Source organism: Protopterus annectens, chromosome 17.part0 (assembly GCF_019279795.1).
Source record: "Protopterus annectens isolate FY-2018-M chromosome 17.part0, PAN1.0, whole genome shotgun sequence".
NCBI classification, from domain to species: domain Eukaryota; kingdom Metazoa; phylum Chordata; order Ceratodontiformes; family Protopteridae; genus Protopterus; species Protopterus annectens.
In genome coordinates this window covers 581,078,865-581,099,385 of record NC_056751.1, presented here as the reverse complement: position 1 = coordinate 581,099,385, position 20,521 = coordinate 581,078,865, and the positions used below count along the sequence as shown (strand labels likewise).

The 20,521-nt window shown below is 42.2% G+C and overlaps 1 protein-coding gene across 1 annotated transcript in view; it reads left to right on the top strand.

The window, feature by feature from the left end:
- The window catches only part of MTCH2 (mitochondrial carrier 2), a 1,452,460-nt gene that overhangs the window by 618,424 nt on the left and 813,515 nt on the right, over positions 1–20,521 (top strand). Inside the window, exon 5 of the mRNA XM_044059351.1 lies at positions 6,471–6,527. Coding sequence (XP_043915286.1) covers positions 6,471–6,527 — 57 coding nt within the window. The remainder of the gene's footprint in view (positions 1–6,470; positions 6,528–20,521) is intronic.

Sequence of the window (20,521 nt, the reverse complement as noted above, 5' to 3'; positions counted from 1 at the left end):
CATTACTTTAATCCTTCCTGTCTCTCTCTAGTTTTTTTTACTTTTGTTTCTTTGGATTTTTGCATCTGTTGCTTAATGCTATTAAAAATCCCATTATAATCAAATTGATACCGTGGAAATTCATTGTCCAGTTTAATTTCTTTGTCTAAATCAGTAACCTCACCAGCGAATTTGTTAACTAAAATTTGGTAGTGTTTAGAGACGAGGCTAAGTAATTCAAGTCCGTGCCTATTAAACAACTGGATTAGTTCTTGGTGCAAAAGTGAACCAGTTCCTAAACCGGTAGGGTATTTCTAAGAACATAAACCATTAGGCACCACAGTTTCCTTAACGCACTTGTCAAAATAGTTAATTTCTAGTTGGAGTTTGATTTTAAGCAGTTTATAATCAAGTATTCTCAATTTTGGAATAATATTCTCACTACCTCCAGCCGGTTGTCCCTGAAGTGTGTTACCACTTGAGTTAGACTCTGTTGTTGACTAAGCCAACTGTTGATATCCGGAACTCCAGTAAGCCCCGAGGTAGTGTGTGTTGGATGTAAACCACTCCTTGCACTCTGGTTTCCAATTGCTGTAATATTGGAGCCCATGTTATTCAGACTCAAAGGGTTAGCATTGTTAGAGTTACACAATCGTGGATGCATACGGTCATCTCCATTCCCCACTGTTGGGCTATTCACCGTGGTTGCAGCTTGATGAATACTCAGTTGAGACAATTCAACCAGGGCGGTTAGGTCCCCCAAATGCTCATTCATTAAACTGATAAGTGTAGTCAGGTGTCCTTGAGAAAATACATTAGTGGGTACTGTGGAACCTTCAGTAGCCATCATACCACAAAACGCCAAACTCAGTAAAATAGTGATACTAGACAACTACCAAAACAACAAAGACTAAGGAAGTCCGCACAGTTGTACCCACACAAGATTTAATAAAACAAGTATAAAATAATAAAAGAACAAACCCAAATAACATAAAGCGCTTTTCGTCTAGTAAAATGACTAAACTTCATCAGATACAATATTCCATAACCACTGTTCCTTAAATTAAGCATCTCAACGTCATGTGATCATCTAATGTTAATCCTTGGTGTTACAAGCTAATCAAACACTGAAAAACAGGATTGTTTAACTTCCATCTAAGTTTTGTAAAAAGTGTGTCATATGAAAATCTGTATACACACATTTCTAATTAAAACAAACGTTAAAATACCAAGTAACCAAAAGGTTGAACAAACCTAATGCAGCCCAAATATATATAGATGTCAAATTTAGTTGTCTTCCAACTAACAAGTCATCTTACCAGGCTTTTCAATTTCAAAATGCATGCAGTAGAACACGTTTTGTTCAACCCTGGTGATTAAACAGAATTCATTTTCAATTGCCAAATTAATTCTGACCTTTCCAATAGTAGGGCGGTTGGACCCCCCCCCCCCCCGATTTCCACAGGGACCTGCTCGATGGCCCTAAGTTTAAACTTATGGGTTGGGTAATGTGTTATGATGGCTACTGAAGGTTCCAGTAATGTGTTTTTTCAACTTTCCTTTGTCGAGGACGAAGGAAACCTGATTAGACTTATCAGTTTCATGAATCGGTGTTTGGAGAACCTAACCACCTGGGTTGAATCGCTGTCTCAACCTACAACTACGGTCAATAGCCCAACAGTCGGGAGCGGAGATGACCGTATGCATCCACGATTGTGTAACTCTAACAATGCTAACCCTTTGAGTCTGAATAACATGGGCTCCAATATTATGGTAACTGGAAACCAGAGTGCAAGGAGTGGTTTACATCCAACACACACTACCTCGGGGCTTATTTGAATTCCGGATATCAACAGTTGCCTTGGCGAACAACCGAGCCTAACTAACTCAAGTGTTAACACACTTAGGGGACAACAGGCTGGAGGTAGTCAATATTGTTCCAAAACTGAGAACACTTGATTATAAACTGCTTAAAATCAAGAAACTCCAACTAGAAATGAACTATTTTGACGAGTGCATTAAGGAAAATGTGGTGCCTAAGGGTTTACATTCTTGGTAATACCCTACTGGTTTAGAAACTGGTTTACTTTCCACCAAGAACTAATCCAGTTTAATAGGTATGGACTTGAATTACTTGGTTTCATGTCTAAACACTACCAAATTTTAGTTAAATTGGCTGGTGAAGTTATTGATTTAGACAACGAAATTAAATCGGGCAATGACTTTCTATGGTATCTGTTTGATTATAATAGGATTTTTAATAGCATTAACCAACAGATGCAAAAATCCAAAGAAACAAAAGTAAAAGAACAGAGACAGGAAGGATTAAAGTAATGGACTAGCTTATCCGAACCCTCCTCTTTCACAGACATGAAACCTATTGGAGGAACGTGCACATAGGTCCAAAACCAAGGAAACACCACAGAGGGTAACCAGCAGGATGTGACGTCACCCAGGCCAGGTTACGAGTAACTCAAGTAATGCGAACTACACGTAGTGCGATATTTTGGCTGACAAGAGTTTGGACATAATTGGTCTGAAAACGGGAACCTTGCTCAAACTCAACAAGTTAACATGCAGAAGAATTTTCCCCAAGTCCCATGGACAGAACCACAACCGACAACATCAAAATCTATCTCAAACGTACAGTACCAAGGGAGCCAACAGATGAAAAAGGTAACGGACATTAACAATGAATTATTACCATTGAGAGGAAATCCTTGTAGTATAGTTACCAACAGGGAAGGGGATTTCAAGATTTATAATTAGTCGGACTATGTAATGGACAACAAATTAATTGACTTGTTTGCTAAAGGAATGACATTTGTACCTTCAAGACACTTGGTTATGGCGACACTATTACTGGACTTTAAGTTGTATATACATAAACTGAATTTATCTGTCCTACTCAGCAATCAAGCCCGGAAGGAGGATGTACTACATATCTCTAGTACATTTAATCCACCGACCCCACCCAACACTTTCTCTATTTGATCGTATTTGTGAACTTGATTTTAGATCTAGGTTTGTTGAACTGAATAATGCTTCTAGTAAGGGGAATGTGTCCAAAACAGTGATGGATGCATTGACTTACTTTAGGCGCTTACCAGTACATATAATGAAACCAGATAAAGGGGGGTGGGTTGGTTGTAATGAATATTACAATTACACGAGAGTATGCAAAATGTACTAGATCGTGATGCATATATCAGTCCATTTGAATGAACTAAATGTGGCCTATGGGCACATCAGATCATTTATTAATTGTTTATTGATGCCTCCATTGATGTTAACATGTACAACTACCTTTCGACACCATCTCCTAGAATATCGACATTGTTCGGTATTCAAAAGATTCATAAGAGCGTTGTGGACTCACCAATGAGGGCTTTGGTGGATGCTAGACTGTCAATAACTTACCCGTATGTTAAAGTAGTTGACTTAATCCTTAATAAATACATATCCCAAGAGTCCCAGATATGTAAGGATTCTTGGTCCTTTTTGTCAGAGATTAAGGAATTTGTGTTTAAGGGCGAGTTTAACTTCTTGACCGTAGACGTGTGTGACTTGCATACCTCAATCCTGCATACTTTGGGGATTGAATGGGTGGTTGACCACATGAGATCGAAAGGTGCATCCTTGGACGAAATGAGGTTAATTGAGGACCTACTTGGTATTATTTTGGCAAACAACTATGATGTTTGACAAGGAATTTTACTTAAAACAAATCGGGGTAGCAATGGGCTCACCATGTGGGGCAAGTTTCGCCAAACTAGTGATGGCCCATTACGAACATGAATTCATTATGGGTAACAGTAGCATCAGTGAACACATTTATTTCTACACCTGGTTCCTTGATGGTATTTTTATGATCATCAAAGGAGACATAAATAAGGCCAACGATATGGTGAACTACTTAAACAACACTACTGATTTTTTTGGTGTTCACTAGTTTCTTTAATGAGGATAGGATACGATAGCCTACTTTGATGGTGAGTTAAAGAAGGATAGGACTAATCAGAAGTATATCTCCAGGGTTTATAAGAAAAAGACCTATTATAATTCCTTTTTGCACTTCACTAACTCACACCCATTTCACCAAAAGAAATCTGTAATTAAGGGCCAACTGCTGCAGGCAGACAGGATGATTTGTGAGGACAAAGCATTCGATGATGAATGTGTAAACCTCAGTCAGATGTTTTCACATAGGGGCTACCCAGAAGTCCTTGTAATCCAAGTAGTAACACAAGTTCAAACCAAACGGAGAACAGGTTTTTATGTACCTATACTAACTCGGAGGGAGTTTAACACTAACAGGGACGTGAGTTCCAGTACTGAACACACAGTCCAACTGGACTTTAATAACATGCCCAGTAGTGGTACTAGTTCCCCATACTCGTAGTGCTTTATAACCTCCTTTAGTATGGGCGCATTGGATAGGAAAAGAATATTAGTCAAAAATTGGGGTTTATTGACTTTGGATAGGGTATCATGCACAAGGTAGGTGCTTACCCAGTAGTCATCTTTACAAGGGGTAAGAATTTGAAGAACTTGTTGGAAACTGGGGTTCCATTTACTTGTAGGAACCCTGTTATATACAAATGTGACGTGTAACCAATGCAAACATATGGAAACAGGACATAGTCTCAAGATTAGGAATAAAGTATACCGTACTAGATACAGATTTAACTGTAACTCTATATCAGTAGTTTACTTAGCTCAATGCCAACACTGTGCAGCATTTAACATTGGTAAAACGGACCATAAACTTAGGGAATGAGTGTATGAGTATACGTAGTGCTTTAATAGAAATAAGTCCGACAATGCATTGGCACGACATTGTACTGATTACCTGACCCATAAGTTTAAATTTCGGGCTATCGACCAGGTCCCTTTGGAAATCGGGGGTGGGGGGGGGTCCAACCTCCCTACTATTGGAAAGGTTAGAATTAATTTGGCATTTGAGGATGAATTCTGGTTATCTACCAGGGTTGAACGAAACTTGTTCTATTGCATGCATTTTGAAATTGAAAAGCCTAGTAAGATGACTTGTTAGTTGGATAACAACTGAATTTGACATCTGTACTTATTTGGGCTGCATTAGGTATGTTCAACCTTTTGGTTACTTGGTATTTTAATGTTTGTTTTATTTAGAACTATGTGTATCCAGATTTTCATATGACATACTTTTCACAAAACTTAGATGGTGGTTCAACAATCCTGTGTTTGATTAGTTTGTAACACCAAGGGTTAACATTAGATGATCACATGACGTGGAGATGTTTAATTTAAGGAACAGTGGTTAGGGAATATTGTATCTGATGATGTTTAGTCATTTTACTAGACGAGAAGTGCTTAATGTTATTTCGGTTTGTTCTTTTATTGTTTTATATTTGTTTTATTAAATCTTGTGTGGGTACAACTGTGCCGACTTCCTTAGTCTTTGTTGTTTTGGTAGTTGTCTGGTATCACCGTTTTACTGAGTTTGGCATACTACTGATGGTACCTTTGATGCTCTAGAACCTTTGAACTGCTAAGTTTGTACTCAACTGCCAGCAGGGGTCCATACTACAGGTTAAATGGCCACATTTTAGGGTGAAGTCCATCTTCTCTCATTGAAGATAGCAAGAGTTAATTTTCTTGGTTCACATGAATGCCAGAGTCAAAGAATAAAGAACAAGTAATAGCACATTTAATGGAAGTTAGCCAGTGGCCTGAATGCCTGTGTGCATGCTGGGATGGCCTGCATGTTGTTTGTTTACCTTGATGACCAGAAGAAGCATTAGGAAGGATTTTCATTTCATTTGGGCAGGCTGCTTCCACCCTGTTGAAATATTCATCAACTTCCCTCCACACACAAGGAGTTATGAGAGGGTACATACCTTTGTGACAGAGAACTGTTTTGAGCAGTCAGGTGAGTAGTATGACCACAGAGAAGGTGGAAAACTGAATGCTGACAGAACTGAAATATTGTTGAATGACTAGTATTTTTCCATGTGTGTGATATTCCTTGTTGCCCCCTCCTGTGGGGGGTGTACCCCATGAACATGATTGGTAATGAAGCCACTTTGTAGAAATGAACCCTGGGAACAACAATGTATTTCTCTGTTACCATCCACTTTGGGTTACTGTAGCCTCTGCTAGAGTGCACACCTGTATCGGGATTCAAGCAACCCTCACATTTGCTGCTGCTACTTGAGGTAGAACTGTCCACATTAGCTGCTCTGTAACACCACCACCTTTTGCTGTTACTTGATCCTGAGTTGCCAGCATTTTTTGATGGTGCTGTGCTTTTTTTCCATTGGACTGACAGAAAGAATGATTATGGAAACTCTTAATGTCTGAAATTGTCATTTCGCTAGTGATCTCTCTCGATATATGCTTTACAGAAGCATCATATGCAGATTATACACATTCGTTGAGGAATGACAAATAGTGTAAGAAATGCTGTCTGATCAACCGCTGATTTTTTTTTTTTCTTCCCCTTACAGGAAGGAGAAAAGGACCAGAAGGAAAGGTCCCCTTCTCTACAACAAGTGATTGATGAGGTATGAGCTTGGTTTGTGTTGTATCCCCCATGTTTTGTGTTGTGTTAAGTTACTATGAATGATTTTAATGAGCCTCCTTCATTGTTCATCTTTGATCATTTGGGCACAGTATTTTTTCTTTGTGTATTTGTATTTATGTGGTTTTACTGATGGAGAGAACCCTTATTGCACCCTTACACGGAGTCATAATTATCGCTGTTAAACCATTTAAATCCTGTTTGATTTCAAAATATTTTTCATATGAGTCACTGAATTCATAACATTAGGGATGTCTGCTGTTTGCCAAGTCCATCTGGCCTCACTTTGAGCTGAGCACACTTCATTTCATGGCTAAGTTGATGTCATCTTTCTTAGTACCATGACTCGTGTACCTGGTATGTGGGCAGCAGCATACACACACACCAACTTTAGTTCTTTCTTGGTACATTGATCATTTGAGGAATGTGTTTCACAGCCTGGCATCAGTTCAAGTCCATGACTTCAGGTATTGTCAGGAAGTAACCTGGGAGCCTTTTCTGCCCATGTAGTGAAATTGTGTTGTGCTCTTTTTCAATTTTGTGCTTTAATGGATATCTGAGGAGTGAATTCTATACACTACTTTGTAGAGCATTTCTGTCTCGAGAGAAGATTAATAGATATGATTGCAGGCATCATATTTTTTATATTTCCCTAGGTCTGCAACATCCATCCTTCCACAACCCTTTTTTCCCATTTTTACACATGGGGTCGGGTATCACTTTAACAGTGATGATTATCTAGAGTCAAGGCTTACACTGCCAGACCAAGACATCGCTAACTGTCAGATGTGCTAGGGTTTTAACCCGAAGGCTGTTAGGAGAAAGTAGGAGACTATGCAGGTGTACCTGATTCAGCAGAGACGTACAACTTCTTTAAGCTGGCCTGGTATTGGGTAGCATTGTCTTACCAGCAGTGTGGCATAGATGCCTCATCAGAAAAAGAAAAAAGCAGAAGTCCCACCGGAGAAGTCTCTAAAATTAGACTGCTCACCTGAGACGTCTAGGTCAAGGGACTTAAAGTTCCACAGAGAAGCCCCTGGCCCTAATGCCTGTTACAGCAGAGACACTTGGTGATGCCTCTTGGGAGGCCACCATGTCTTCTGCACCTAACACATAACTCTTGTCCAAAAACCTGATTCAGTCAGTAGCAGAATGCCTGGTCTTGGAACACCACTAAATTACTGGAGAAGAGCAGAGTATATTTTTGCTATTGTTGAGGAAGACATCCATGCTGTCAAAAATTTGGAACCCAGTAATGCCTACTCTTGAGTCACAAGGCTGTCAGCCTTTCAACAAACCAGACAACTGAGGTCCAACAGCAATGGCAGCCGGTGATTTCAAAGCAAAAGGGGACTGTAGGAAACAGCTGAATGGGTGGAGCCAAATACAATGGAGTAGGGCTGTATTACAGCAGGTCAGTAACCATTGTATGTAATCAAGCAGATGTTGTCGGTCACTTTCATCCACAGACCGATTCAGTACAGACCAACTCATTATAGCCGCTTTGTTGTCTAGCCATCTTGGCCTACACCATCCAGACAGTTTAATACTTTTGATTTTTCATACTCAGTCTTAGTTTTAACCCTCTGCTAGGACCCCAGAAGTCATAAAGTTGTAGATGCACTGTGGTGCAGCATAGATGTAGTTTTAAAGTAACCTTTGACTTGATAATGGTGGCTTGAACAAAAAAATCTTGAATAGGGAAATATATTAACTCAGTCTTTCTGAGAATATTGATTAAAACACAGAACAACTTTGGTACGACCAAGGTTTCCAGTTTCAGTTGAAGTTTTAATGTTAAAACATCAGCACTTTGAAGAAAAATATGCTTCATCAGATGCTATTAAATACAACTGAAATGTGCTTCTTTTTATACAACCTCTAGCAAGCACTAGTAGTCACATGATACAGTTTGAGTAAAAACATCATAGGGTGTAACTTGAGTTTACTGCCCTGCTAAATGAAAAAAAAATGCTTGCAAGCATGCACTGCTATCAATAGAAAGCACTTGTAAAAAATGTATAAAAAATTCACACACACACACACACACATATATATATATATATATATATATATATATATATATATATATATATATATATATATATACATATATATGAAACATATTTACTATATCAGTAGGAGAAGTAAAGTTAGTGAGTTGATAGATACTGAGCCTAAGTTTTTGTTTAAGAACACAAAGTCCCTTAAAAGGCAGTTATGCTATCTTAAGAACACTTTTCAGTCTAACAGAGCAGTTGGAACATATCCATGTCGCAACTACAACTATTGTAAATACATTGACAACACAGCTAGCTTTGAACATCCAGACCAGAATGGAGTGTTTTACTTTCAGGTGCAAGCTGCATGTGATAGTCAACATATAGTTTATTTAGCTCATTGCCTTAAATGTAAAAAATTCTATATAGGCAAGACAAGACCCCTCAAGGAAAGGATTCGAGAACATATTTACTATATGTTCTTCGTGTTTCATTGTTGCAGTCATTACGTTTGGGTAATCTGCTGGCAGGTTGCCCTCAGTCGGCCTGAATAACAAAGTCTTGGGTCCTGTGTCGGTTGCTGTCTCCTCTTCCATGACGTCAGGGGTATAAAACATGCAGCCGACGCCATTTTATTCGGTCTTTCTTGTTGCGCGGTGCCCGAAGCAGAAGCAGTTCGCAAGTGCCGGTCGGCCGACTCCTGAAATTTTCGCATTCGAGTTTCAGAACCAAAGTCTTCAAACTAAAGCAAAGTACCCCGTTGGGGAAACTTTTTCTTGCTCCTTACCGATGTCAGTAAAAGTTAATAATTGCATTACTTGTGGGAAGCAAATACCTCATAAGGATTTTCATTTGTACTGTATTCCTTGCCTAGACCCAGATCATAACATGCCTTGCTGTCGGTTTTGTGCTAGATTTACCCAACACACTATTAAGCATCGGTATATTTTTGCTTCTAAATATTTTGGATCAAGATTTAATTATCCTGAAATGTCGTTGGTTAGCAATCCGACTACCGGAGTTCACAAAAAAACGCAAAGAGAAAGACCGTCTAGGTCCAAAACCAATGACGAAGCTTCTCCTAAGCCAGTCACCGGTACTCAGTGAGGCGCTTTCGCTGCCCCTGATACTGCTATTTTTGAGTCGCAGGCCTCTACCGAGACCCATTCGGAGTCTGGTATGCCACGAGATTCTCAGAGTATTGAACCCGCGGATGTCTCTCCCTTGGATGGGTCCGGAGCTGCTGAGCAGGTACCGGCTTCTGAGGGTGTTTTCAGGCTTCAACATTTTTATATTAAACTGACGCCAGCCTCAAAAATAAGGTCAAAAACATTTTATGTCTAAAAATCCGACGCATGAGCCACGTTCTCAGGCTCCTATACCTAAAAAACAGATGATCAAAATGGCTGAGGATTTAATTACCTTGATCAGGGGTTCCCAACCCCCCCCCCCTGCTAAGAGACCTAGTCAAGGCACTAATTATGAATCTTCAGATCAGGTTTCCATTTCTTCTGATTCCTCTTCTGATCAGGAATTTCCTATTCCACCCTATGAGGATTCTGATGCAGAGGAATCCATCCCGTCTGCCTCTCCTCCTGAGGATTCCTCTTTTGGAGAGACTTTGCATACTTTAAGGGAACATTTTCACTGGGAGACTCAAGTCTTCTCTGAATCAAAAAAGAGGCTTAGGGATTTCCTTCTTCTTCCTCAACATAGACCTTTGGCAATACCTCCTGTCTTAGACATGGTTGATGTGTTTTCGGAATCAAGCATGGCTCCCGATTCCCTGCCTCTGGCTCCTAGTAAGCCAGACCGATATTACAGGGTTCCTGACTCCCACAAATTTCTATTCAAAAATCCTGCTGCTGATCCTGAGACTATTTCTCAGGGTCCCAAGGGTGTAAAGGCCTTTACAGCCAAAAATCCAACCCCCTCTGATAAAGATTCCAGGGTGCTGGATAGATGGGGAAAGAAGGTTTATATGTCTGCAACCTTGGCAATCAGGGCATTAAACTGCCAGTTTTATATGCTTAAATATCAACAGCATGTTATGGGCTTACTGAAACAGAAAATTATGTTGATTTCTGATTGTGTGGAAAATAGAGTTACATGAATTATTGCATTCAGCAGAACAGGTTGGAAAGCATACTTTGCAATGTGGTTTTGATTCCTTGGAGGCCCCTTGCCGGGCCACCGTTACTGGATCTGTGATTAGAAGACATGGCCTGGCTCAAGGAGCAAAATCTGCCTGATCATGTTAAAGCTAAATTGTTGGATGCCCCCTTGCAGCATGATACTCTGTTTGGTAATAAGGCAGAAGAGGTTTTAAAGAAAGTGGAAGACAAAGCTAAATCTATGCAAACTGTAAAAGATTTCTTGCAAGTGCAGCCACCCAGGTTCAGTAGACACTGGCCTACTAAATATTGGTCCTTTCCTGTGTCCAACAGAGCCACTCAAGGCAACTCCAGGAGCCTCAAAAGGCTCCAGATACCAATCACGGGGTTCTTACAGGCCAAAGCAATGGGGTGCCTCCACCTCCAAATCTGGAGGAAGCCAAGCACAACCCTACAGTAAGCAGTCTCAATTACTTTCCTCTACCATCACCAAGCACTTATCTTTTGGCAGCCCCCTTGAGGGGAAAACTAGCACTTCATGCTCAAAATTGGCAGTTAATTACCCAGGGCAAATGGGTATTAAACATAGTATCCCAGGGGTACAGATTTAATTTCCATACTTTGCCAATTCCAAACAGATGGTCAGATCTGCCACAAAACCAGTGGGCAGAGGCCCAGAAACAAGTTATATCCCTCATAGATATGGAGGCTGTTCAACCGGTACCAGAAAAGGAAAAAGGACAAGGTTTTTATTCAAGACTTTTCCTGGTACCCAGAAAAAATAATTCATGGCGTCCAATACTGGACTTATCGATTTTGAACACATTCCTGGACATTCCAAAATTCAAAATGCTGACTTTACAACAGCTACTGCCTATGCTAGGCAGGAATGCTTGGTTAGTAACTCTAGACTTATAAGAGGCATACCTGCATATCCCAATAAGGGAGTCATGCAGAAGATACCTCCAATTCAAGGCAGGTTTTTACATTACCAATTCTTTGCACTGCCCTTTGGCGTATCTACTGCGCCCAGGGTCTTTACAAAATGCCTGGCACCAGTAATTGCATTCTGCAGACAAAGAAGCATTAAAATTTATCCTCATCTGGACGACTGTCTCATTCTAGCAGAGGACAAGGACACTCTTCTTCAACATCTGGCATTTGTAAAAAGGCTTCTAGCATGCCTAGGGTACACCATAAACCAAAATAAATCACAACTTGTACCCTCTCAAATAATTACATTCCTGGGTGCAAGCTTAAATACAACTGCCCAGATGACTTACCTTATGCCAGACAAAGGCAACTGACAACGTAATTCAAACAAATGGCAACAAAAACCAAGTTATCTGCAAGACAAATTCTGCAAGCTTTGGGGTTCATGGCATCCTGCATTCTACTAATTCTGTATGCGAGACTGCATATGAGGAAACTTCAGTGGTACCTAAAAAGTTTGAGTTAGCATTGCCACAGTCTGGAAACAATGATTTCTCACATTCCCTGCCTACAACAGGAGTTTCTTTGGTGGGCAGAGGCATGTTACCAAAACAAGGGACTGTCATTCACTCTACCCCCTGCCACCCAAACCCTAACTACAGACGCATCAGACTATGCTTGGAGGGCCCATCTGGTGGGGAGATGCATTCAGGGCAAATGAAGCCCAAACCAAATGCATCTGCATATCAACCTGAAAGAGATGTTAGCTGTTCAGAATGCTCTGACAGCCTTCAAGGACTTACTTCATCCAGAACAACTACTGATAAAGACTGACAACACCACAGTTATGTGGTACATAAACAAGCAGGGGGGTACACATTCCTACCCCCTTTGCAGACTAGCCATGGCCTTGTGGAACACAGCCTTGACTTACCAAATACATCTTCAAGCTCAATTCCTGCCAGGAAAACAAAATACTCTGGCAGACGACCTAAGCAGAAATCTTATGGACCCGCACAAATGGAAACTGGATCCACAAATCTTCAGCATGTTAGTACAGAAATGGGGGAGCCCAGACATAGATCTGTTTGCCTCTCCCCAAAATTATCAGTTGGACAAATTCTGCACAAGAACTCTTCACAAAAAAGCATGGGAAGTGGATACCCTGTCCTTCAGCTGGAAAAAAACATCAGTCTATGCCTTTCCCCCTCTGCCTCTACTCTCCAAGGTCTTACTAAGTCAGACAGGAAAAAACAAAAATGATCCTAGTTGTTCCGGACTGACCTCACCAGCACTGGTGCCCACTTCTAAGGAATATGTCTCAACTTCCTCCATGGTACTTACCCTCAAGTACCTCATCTACTGTCTCAGCAGAACAATCAAATTCTGCACACTCTGCTCCAAACTCTGAATCTTGCAGCATGGCTGATCAGTTAATTATTCAAACACCACCTCTCAGTAAATCTGTGATGGATGTCATTTTGGAAGCCAGAAGGCCTAGTACTAGAAAATCTCATGCTGATAAATGGAAGAGATTCTGTGCTTGGAACCAAGTACAAGGAACAGACACAGCAAAGCCCAATATTCCTCAGATTTTGCAATATTTGACTGAGATGCTTGAAGAGAGAGCCTATCTTTTTCTTCAACAAAAATCCATGCATCTGCCATCTCGGCTAATTACAACACAGAGCCTCCCCTCATTTCTCATCCTCTGCTTAAACAGTTATCTTAGTGGTGCCAAAAATTTAAGGCCTCCCAGAAGATCACCAACTCCTGCATGGGACCTCAATTTTGTGCTGGAAAAACTCACCCTGCCTCCTTTTGAACCAGCAACTTCTGTGAATATAACATTTCTATCTTGGAAAACTGCTTTTCTCTTGGCAGTCACTTCAGCAAGAAGGGTTTCAGAACTACAGGCTCTCATGGCTGTGGAGCCTTTTGTTACATTTTACCCAGACAATCGTGTCCATCGTGTCCCTCAGGGCCAATCCTTTTATGCCTAAGGTGGTATCCAGTGTGGCTCTTAACCCAGACCATTCACCTGCCAACATTTTACCCAAATCCAAAACTTCAATGGTCAGAGGCCATAACTCAAGTGGATGCTCTTCTGGCCATGAGAGCCATAGAGCCTGTTCCACTCTTGGAAATGGGAAAAGGATTTTATTCAAGGCTGTTTCTGGTTCCCAGAAAACAAAACTCTTGGAGACCTATTCTGGACCTTTCTGTGTTAAACACCTTTTTGGAAATTCCAAAGTTCAAGATGCTCACTCTGCAACTGTTACTTCCAATGCTCTCTCAGGACGCCTGGATGGTGACTTTGGACTTGAAGGAAGCCTATTTGCATATCCCTATCAGACAAGAACGCAGGAAATTCCTCAGGTTCAAGGCAGGTTCGAGGCACTTTCAATTCTCTGTTCTGCCCTTTGGTTTATCTACTGCGCCCAGAGTCTTCACCAAGTGCCTGGCACCAGTAGTGGCTTACTGCAGACTTCAGGGGATTCAGATATACCCCTATTTGGACGACTGCCTTATTCAGGCAGACAGCAAAGATCTTCTGCTTCAACACCTAGACTTCGTTCAACGTCTTCTCCTCTTACTGGGATTCTCAGTGAACATAAAAAAGTCACATTTGATCCCTTCTCAACAAATGGTATTCTTGGGAGCCCTCTTAAACACAACCTTACAAAGGGCCTACCTCACTCCAGAAAAACAAACTCAGCTGGCTTCTACTTTCAACACCTTGGCAACTCTATCTCAGCTCACTGCAAGGAAATTCCTGCAGGCTCTGGGCTACATGGCTTCCTGCATTCTGTTGATTCCAAGCAAGGCTTCACATGAGAAAGCTTCAATGGTATCTGAAAAGTGTATGGTCACAGCATTATCACGATCTGGATATTCTGATTCCTCTGATCCCCTGCCTCCAGAAGGAGTTCCTCTGGTGGTCCAGGGCATGCATTTTGAACGAAGGAAAACCTTTTCGTCTCCCTCAACCTACTCAAATCCTAACCACGGACGCCTCGGATTATGCTTGGGGAGCACATTTTCTAGACAATTGCCAGCAAGGAACCTGGACAAAGGACCATCTTCACTGGCACATCAATCTGAAGGAGATGTTGGCAGTTCAAAATGCCCTTTAGGCCTTCAAGCACCTTTTACAACCAGGGCCTCTGCTAATTCGCACAGACAACACCACGGTCATGTGGTACATCAACAAGCAGGGGGGATCTCTTTCTTACCCCCTTTGCAGACTGGCTATGAGTTTATGGGACACAGCTCTAAATTTGAATCTGCATCTCCAGGCTCAATTCATTCCAGGAAAACAAAATCTTTTAGCAGACAGCCTGAGCAGAAACATTTCAAATCCTCACGAATGGATGCTAGACACCAACTTGTTCAAAAGGATTACTGCAGTTTGGGGATGTCCCCAGATAGATCTGTTCGCATCCCATCTCAATCATCAGCTGCCTCGCTTTTGCACCAGGTCCTTCCACAAAACAGCATGGAGAGTGGATGCCCTGTCTTTCAGTTGGAGAAGTCTGTCTGCATATGCCTTCCCTCCTCTTCCTCTACTGCCTCGGGTACTACTGAAGATAAAGCAGGACAAGCCCAAGTTCCTCATCTTGATTGCTCCAAATTGGCCTCTACAGTTTTGGTATCCGACTCTAAAGCTCCTGTTCTCGGGGCCTCCTTGGATTCTTCCACTGAACCCCTTGCTTCTGTCCCAGCATCAGGGTCAGTTACTACATTCCAACCTCAAGACCCTTTGCTTGGCAGCTTGGCTCTTCAAAGGAATTTGATTGCCTCTAGTCTTCCCAAACAAGTTTTGGATGTTCTTTTGGAAGCTAGACGGCCTAGCACTAGGAAATCTTATGCCTCTAAATGGAAGAGGTTTTCTATTTGGATGCAGGACCGAGGTTCTGATCCTCAGGTTCCTGATCTCTCCTCTGTTTTGCTTTACCTTTCGGAGATTTTATCTAAGGGACTTTCATTTTCTTCCATTAAGATTCATGCTTCTGCTATCTCTGCGCATTTCAGTTCTGATCCTCCTGTTTTTTCACATCCTTTGGTGAAGCAGTTTTTGAGGGGGGCTAAGAATTTGCGGCCTCCAAGGACCCCTCCGGTCCCTGCCTGGGATCTTAATTATGTTTTAGAAAAACTTACTTTGCCTCCTTTTGAAGCCTGCTGCATCTTCAGATATTAAGTTTCTATCTTGGAAGACTGTTCTTTTGTTAGCTTTGACCTCTGCCAGAAGGGTCTCAGAGTTGCAAGCTCTTATGGCTGTGGAACCTTACCTTATTTTCCATCAGGACAGAGTATCCTTGAGGACCAATCCTACTTTCATGCCTAAGGTGATTTCGAAAGTGGCCTTGAATCAGACAATTCACCTTCCTACTTTCTTTCCAAACCCTCAAAATAAAGTTGAAAGGATTTTGCATTCATTGGATGTGCACAGACAGTTAAGATTTTACTTGGACAAGACTAAAGATTTCAGAAAGTCTAACCAACTGTTTGTTTCCTTTGCCTCCAGTTCACTTGGAAAACCTATTTCTAAACAAACCATTTCCAAATGGATTGCTTATGGGATCAGATTTTGTTGCACTCATCATGGTAAACAGTTTCCTGGAACCATTAGAAGTCATTCTACTAGAGCAGCTGCTACTTCTACAGCTTTTCTCAGAGGAGTACCTACCAAGGATATCTTGAAGCTGCCACTTGGAGTTCAGTGCATAATTTTTCCAAGCACTACAATCTCCCTTTGTTTTCTAAGTCTAGGGCAGGCTTTGCCTCTGCTGTCTTGCAGGGTATTCTTGCCTCCCCTTCTATCTAAAGCCTCCTCCCTCTCTACACTGCTTTGGGATTCCACCCTACAGTTATGACTGCAACAGTGAAACACGAAGAACATAGTACAGTTGTGTACACCTACCATAAATGTAGATGTTCGAGTGTCTTCACTGTTGCAGTCGGGGTTTCCCTCCCTCCTATCCCCTCTTCTTCTTCTCTCTTTTGTTGTGTATTTGTGTTTCCTTGTTGGATTCATTTTTGTTTTATTGGGGTATTCTGACATCTAGGGCAAGAAAGGCTGGAGAAGATGGCGTCGGCTGAGGGCTATGTACCAAGGCGTACTGACGTCAGGATACTAGCTTATACAGCCGACGCCGGACCCAGACTTTGGGATTCTGGCCGACCTCGGGCTGCCTGCCGGCAGGAGCACCCTACAGTTATGACTGCAACAGTGAAGACACTCTAACATCTACATTTATGGTAGGTGTACACAACTGTACTTTCTGCACGGCCTTATAGCCGCTCCTAATGCTGTTTAGTTCCATCCTCCCATCCATAGCTTTGGGATTCTACCCAAATGTAATGACTGCAACAGTGAAACACGACGAACACAGTACAGTTGTGTACACTTACCATAAATGTAGATGTTCGAGTGTATTCACTGTTGCAGTCCAGGTTATCCACCCGCCATCCCCATTTCTATACCTTTTCTTTCCTTTCACTATACACTAAAGCCTTCGTGGTGTATTTGCTTTTAGATGAAGGTAAAGGTTATGTTGCTAAAAGTGCATTTATATATATTTTTGTTTTTATATATATATATATATATATATATATATATATACACACACACACACACACACACACACACACACACACACCGTGGTGGTGGTGCAGTAGCGTTGTTGCCTCACAGTAAGACGCTGTCCAGTTGGGCATACCTTAATTGAAGTTTGTGCGTCAGGGCTGGTAACTCTGCACGTAAAAATCAACTACCAATCATTAGTGGACCGGAGTTCCGCTGTGGCGACCCCTAACCAGGAAAAGCCGAAAGACACAACAATTATATATATATATATATATATATATATATATATATATATATATAATTTTTTTTTTTTTCTTTTCTTGCTCCCCATTTGGGGGGCACCTGACGTCTGGGGCAAGAAAAAAATGAATAAAATGGCGTCGGCTGCATGTTTTATACCCCTGACGTCATGGAAGAGGAGACAGCAACCGACACGCAGGACCCAAGACTGTTATTCAAGCCGACTGAGGGCAACCTGCCAGCAGATTACCCAAATGTAATAACTGCAACAGTGAATACACTCGAACATCTACATTTATGGTAAGTGTACACAACTGTACTATCAGTAGGAGAAATAAACTTACTGCTTTGTCCAAGCATGTTATTGGTACTAACTCTGAACACACTTTTAAGTTTATGGCTATAGGCAGAATTTTTGACAACATTAGGGGGGAGACATAAATATGACTGAGCAGTTAGAGGCCAGATGGATTATTAGACTTAGGGGAGATTCAGGGGATGGTTTAAATAAATGTGCCACTAAAACCTAAGCTTAAATCTAGACCCTTGTTTAGATGTCCTTCAAGGATGCATCTGCAGTCCTAACAAATGGGTTGTCCTGCCTCAGGCAGCCCTTCGGTCGGCCGGATTCCAAAGTCTGGGTCTGGCCTCGGCTGATGTCGCACTCCACCCGACGTCATAGCTGCAGTTCAGCGAGTATAAAGGCATCAGCCGACACCATTTTCCTCAGTCTTTCTTGCCGCGTGGCGCCCGAAGCAGAAGCTGTTCGCAAGTGCCGGTCGGTCAGAACCAGAGATTGCTACTACCGAAGACTTCTAAAAAGCTAAGTACCCCATTGGGGACTCTTTCTTGCCTCAGCCGATGTCAGAAAAAGTGAATAACTGTTTAACTTGTGGGAAACAAATACCTCATAAAGATTTCCACTCTTACTGCCTACCTTGTTTAGGCCCAGACCACGACGTAGCAGCTTGCCTAGCCTGTGCTTCCTTCAACCGACGGACACTTAGACGTCGGTCGGAGTTTGCAGAGGAGTTTTTCGGCTCCGCTTTTGTTTATATCATGCTGTCGGAGACTCTGACTTCACATTTAACTAAAAAGCGTAAGGAAAAGGACCGACACTCGCGGTCCGTGGTTTCGGCCGAAACCGCGGTTAAGCCAACTGCGAGTGTCTCGGTTTCGGCTGAAACAGAGTCCACGGTTCTTCCTTCGGCCGAAAGCATGCCTCCTTCTACCGAGGCCTCTTCCAACATGGCTGAATCTGCTACGGAAAATCCACCAGCTCTTACAGTTTCTCAGGATTTATCAGGTACTATCCCCTTAGATGTATCTACTCCTGCACGTGGAGCTGCTAGGCCCCCTGCGTCCATGTCAATTAAGGCTTTTGCCAGGGCTAAAGCAGCAAAATCAACCAAGACTGTGCCTGCTAAAGCCCCCTCTCACAGGCCTAGTTCTAGTACTCAAATGCTTAGCCTAGCAGAGGATCTCATTTCTTTGATCAGGGGTTCCCAGCCTCACCCTGACAGGGCCTCTCACCCCCCTCCAGAGAAGAGGCCTAGAACAGAGCCCCCTGAGCCAGTTTCTACAGATTACTCCTCTGATGATTCAGAAAATACAAACCCTCCAGAAGGCCCTTATTCTCCATATGAGGATTCTGATGCAGAAGACTCCATTCCTTCTGCCTCTCCTCCTGAGGAATTTTCTTTTGGGGAAACCTTGCATGCTATGAGGGAACAATTTCAATGGCAGGGCCAGGATTTTTCAGATTCTAGGAAAAGGCTTAGGACCTTTTTGCATTGGCCACAGCATAGGCCTTTAGCCATTCCTCCAGTACTTACAGTTGTGGATGATGCATTTAATGATGCTTGTACTGCTCCTGATACCCTTCCTCCGGCCCCTGCTAAGCCCGACAGATACTACAGGGTTCCGGACACACATTATCACTTGTATAAGGCTCCTTTTGCAGATCCTGAAACCTATCTCACAGGGCCCCAAGGCTGTAGCAGCTACCTCTGCCAAAAACCCCCTCCCCTCTGAAAGGGAATCTAGGGCCTTAGAGAGATGGGGTAAAAAAGTTTATACTTCTGCTACTCTTTCGGCTAGGGCCTTAAACTGTCAATTCCACATGATTCAGTATCAGGAATTTATGTTAGATCAGTTAACTAAAAAACTGTCCTCGCCTGAACCTTTAGACCGAAAGTCTCTTCAGGATATGGTACATAACATTCAGCAGGTCAGTAATCATTCCTTAAAATGCGGCTATGATGCACTGGAGGCTTCCTTTAGATCAGCTATGACTGGTACAGTGATCAGAAGGCATGCATGGTTAAAAGAGCAGTCCTTACCAGACCATGTAAAATCAAAGCTCCTAGATGCTCCTATGGATAAACACAATTTGTTTGGCTCCCCCGCACAGCAAGTGCTGAAGAAGGTGGAAGGGAAAGCAAAATCCGTCCAGACAGTCAAGGATTTCTTACAGGTCCAGCCTCCAAGGTTTAGTAGGAACTGGCCTTCCAAGAATTGGTCCTTTCCAGACACCTCCAGAGCACAGAGAGGCAGGAATAGGCGCCCAAGAGGCAGAGGTCAATCCAGAGGTGCCTACAGGGGACGTCAGTGGCAGCCTAACAACCAGCGAAGTACTGCCACAGATCCAGCCACTACCACTTCCACAGGACAATCACAGTGACTTGGCTCTGAAACCGCCTACCAGGGAACAACTAGAAGCACCCTTAGGCGGAAAGCTAGCCTAATTTTCAGTAAACTGGCATTACATTACAAGAGACAAATGGATTTTACAGACAATAGACAAAGGTTACAGGTTTCACTTCCATACTCTACCAAGGAAGAGAGGAATGCCAAACCTACCTCCAAATCAAAGGATAAACGCTCTACAACAAATAGACCACTTGATAAGGATGAGAGCTATAGTAAAGGTACCGTCTATGGAACAAGGGCAAGGATTTTACTCCAGACTTTTCCTGGTCCCAAGAAAGGAAACCCAATGGAGACCTATACTCGACCTGTCCGCTCTGAACACATTTCTCATTGTTCCAAAATTCAAGATGCTGACCCTACAGCAGCTTCTTCCCATGCTGGGCAAGGA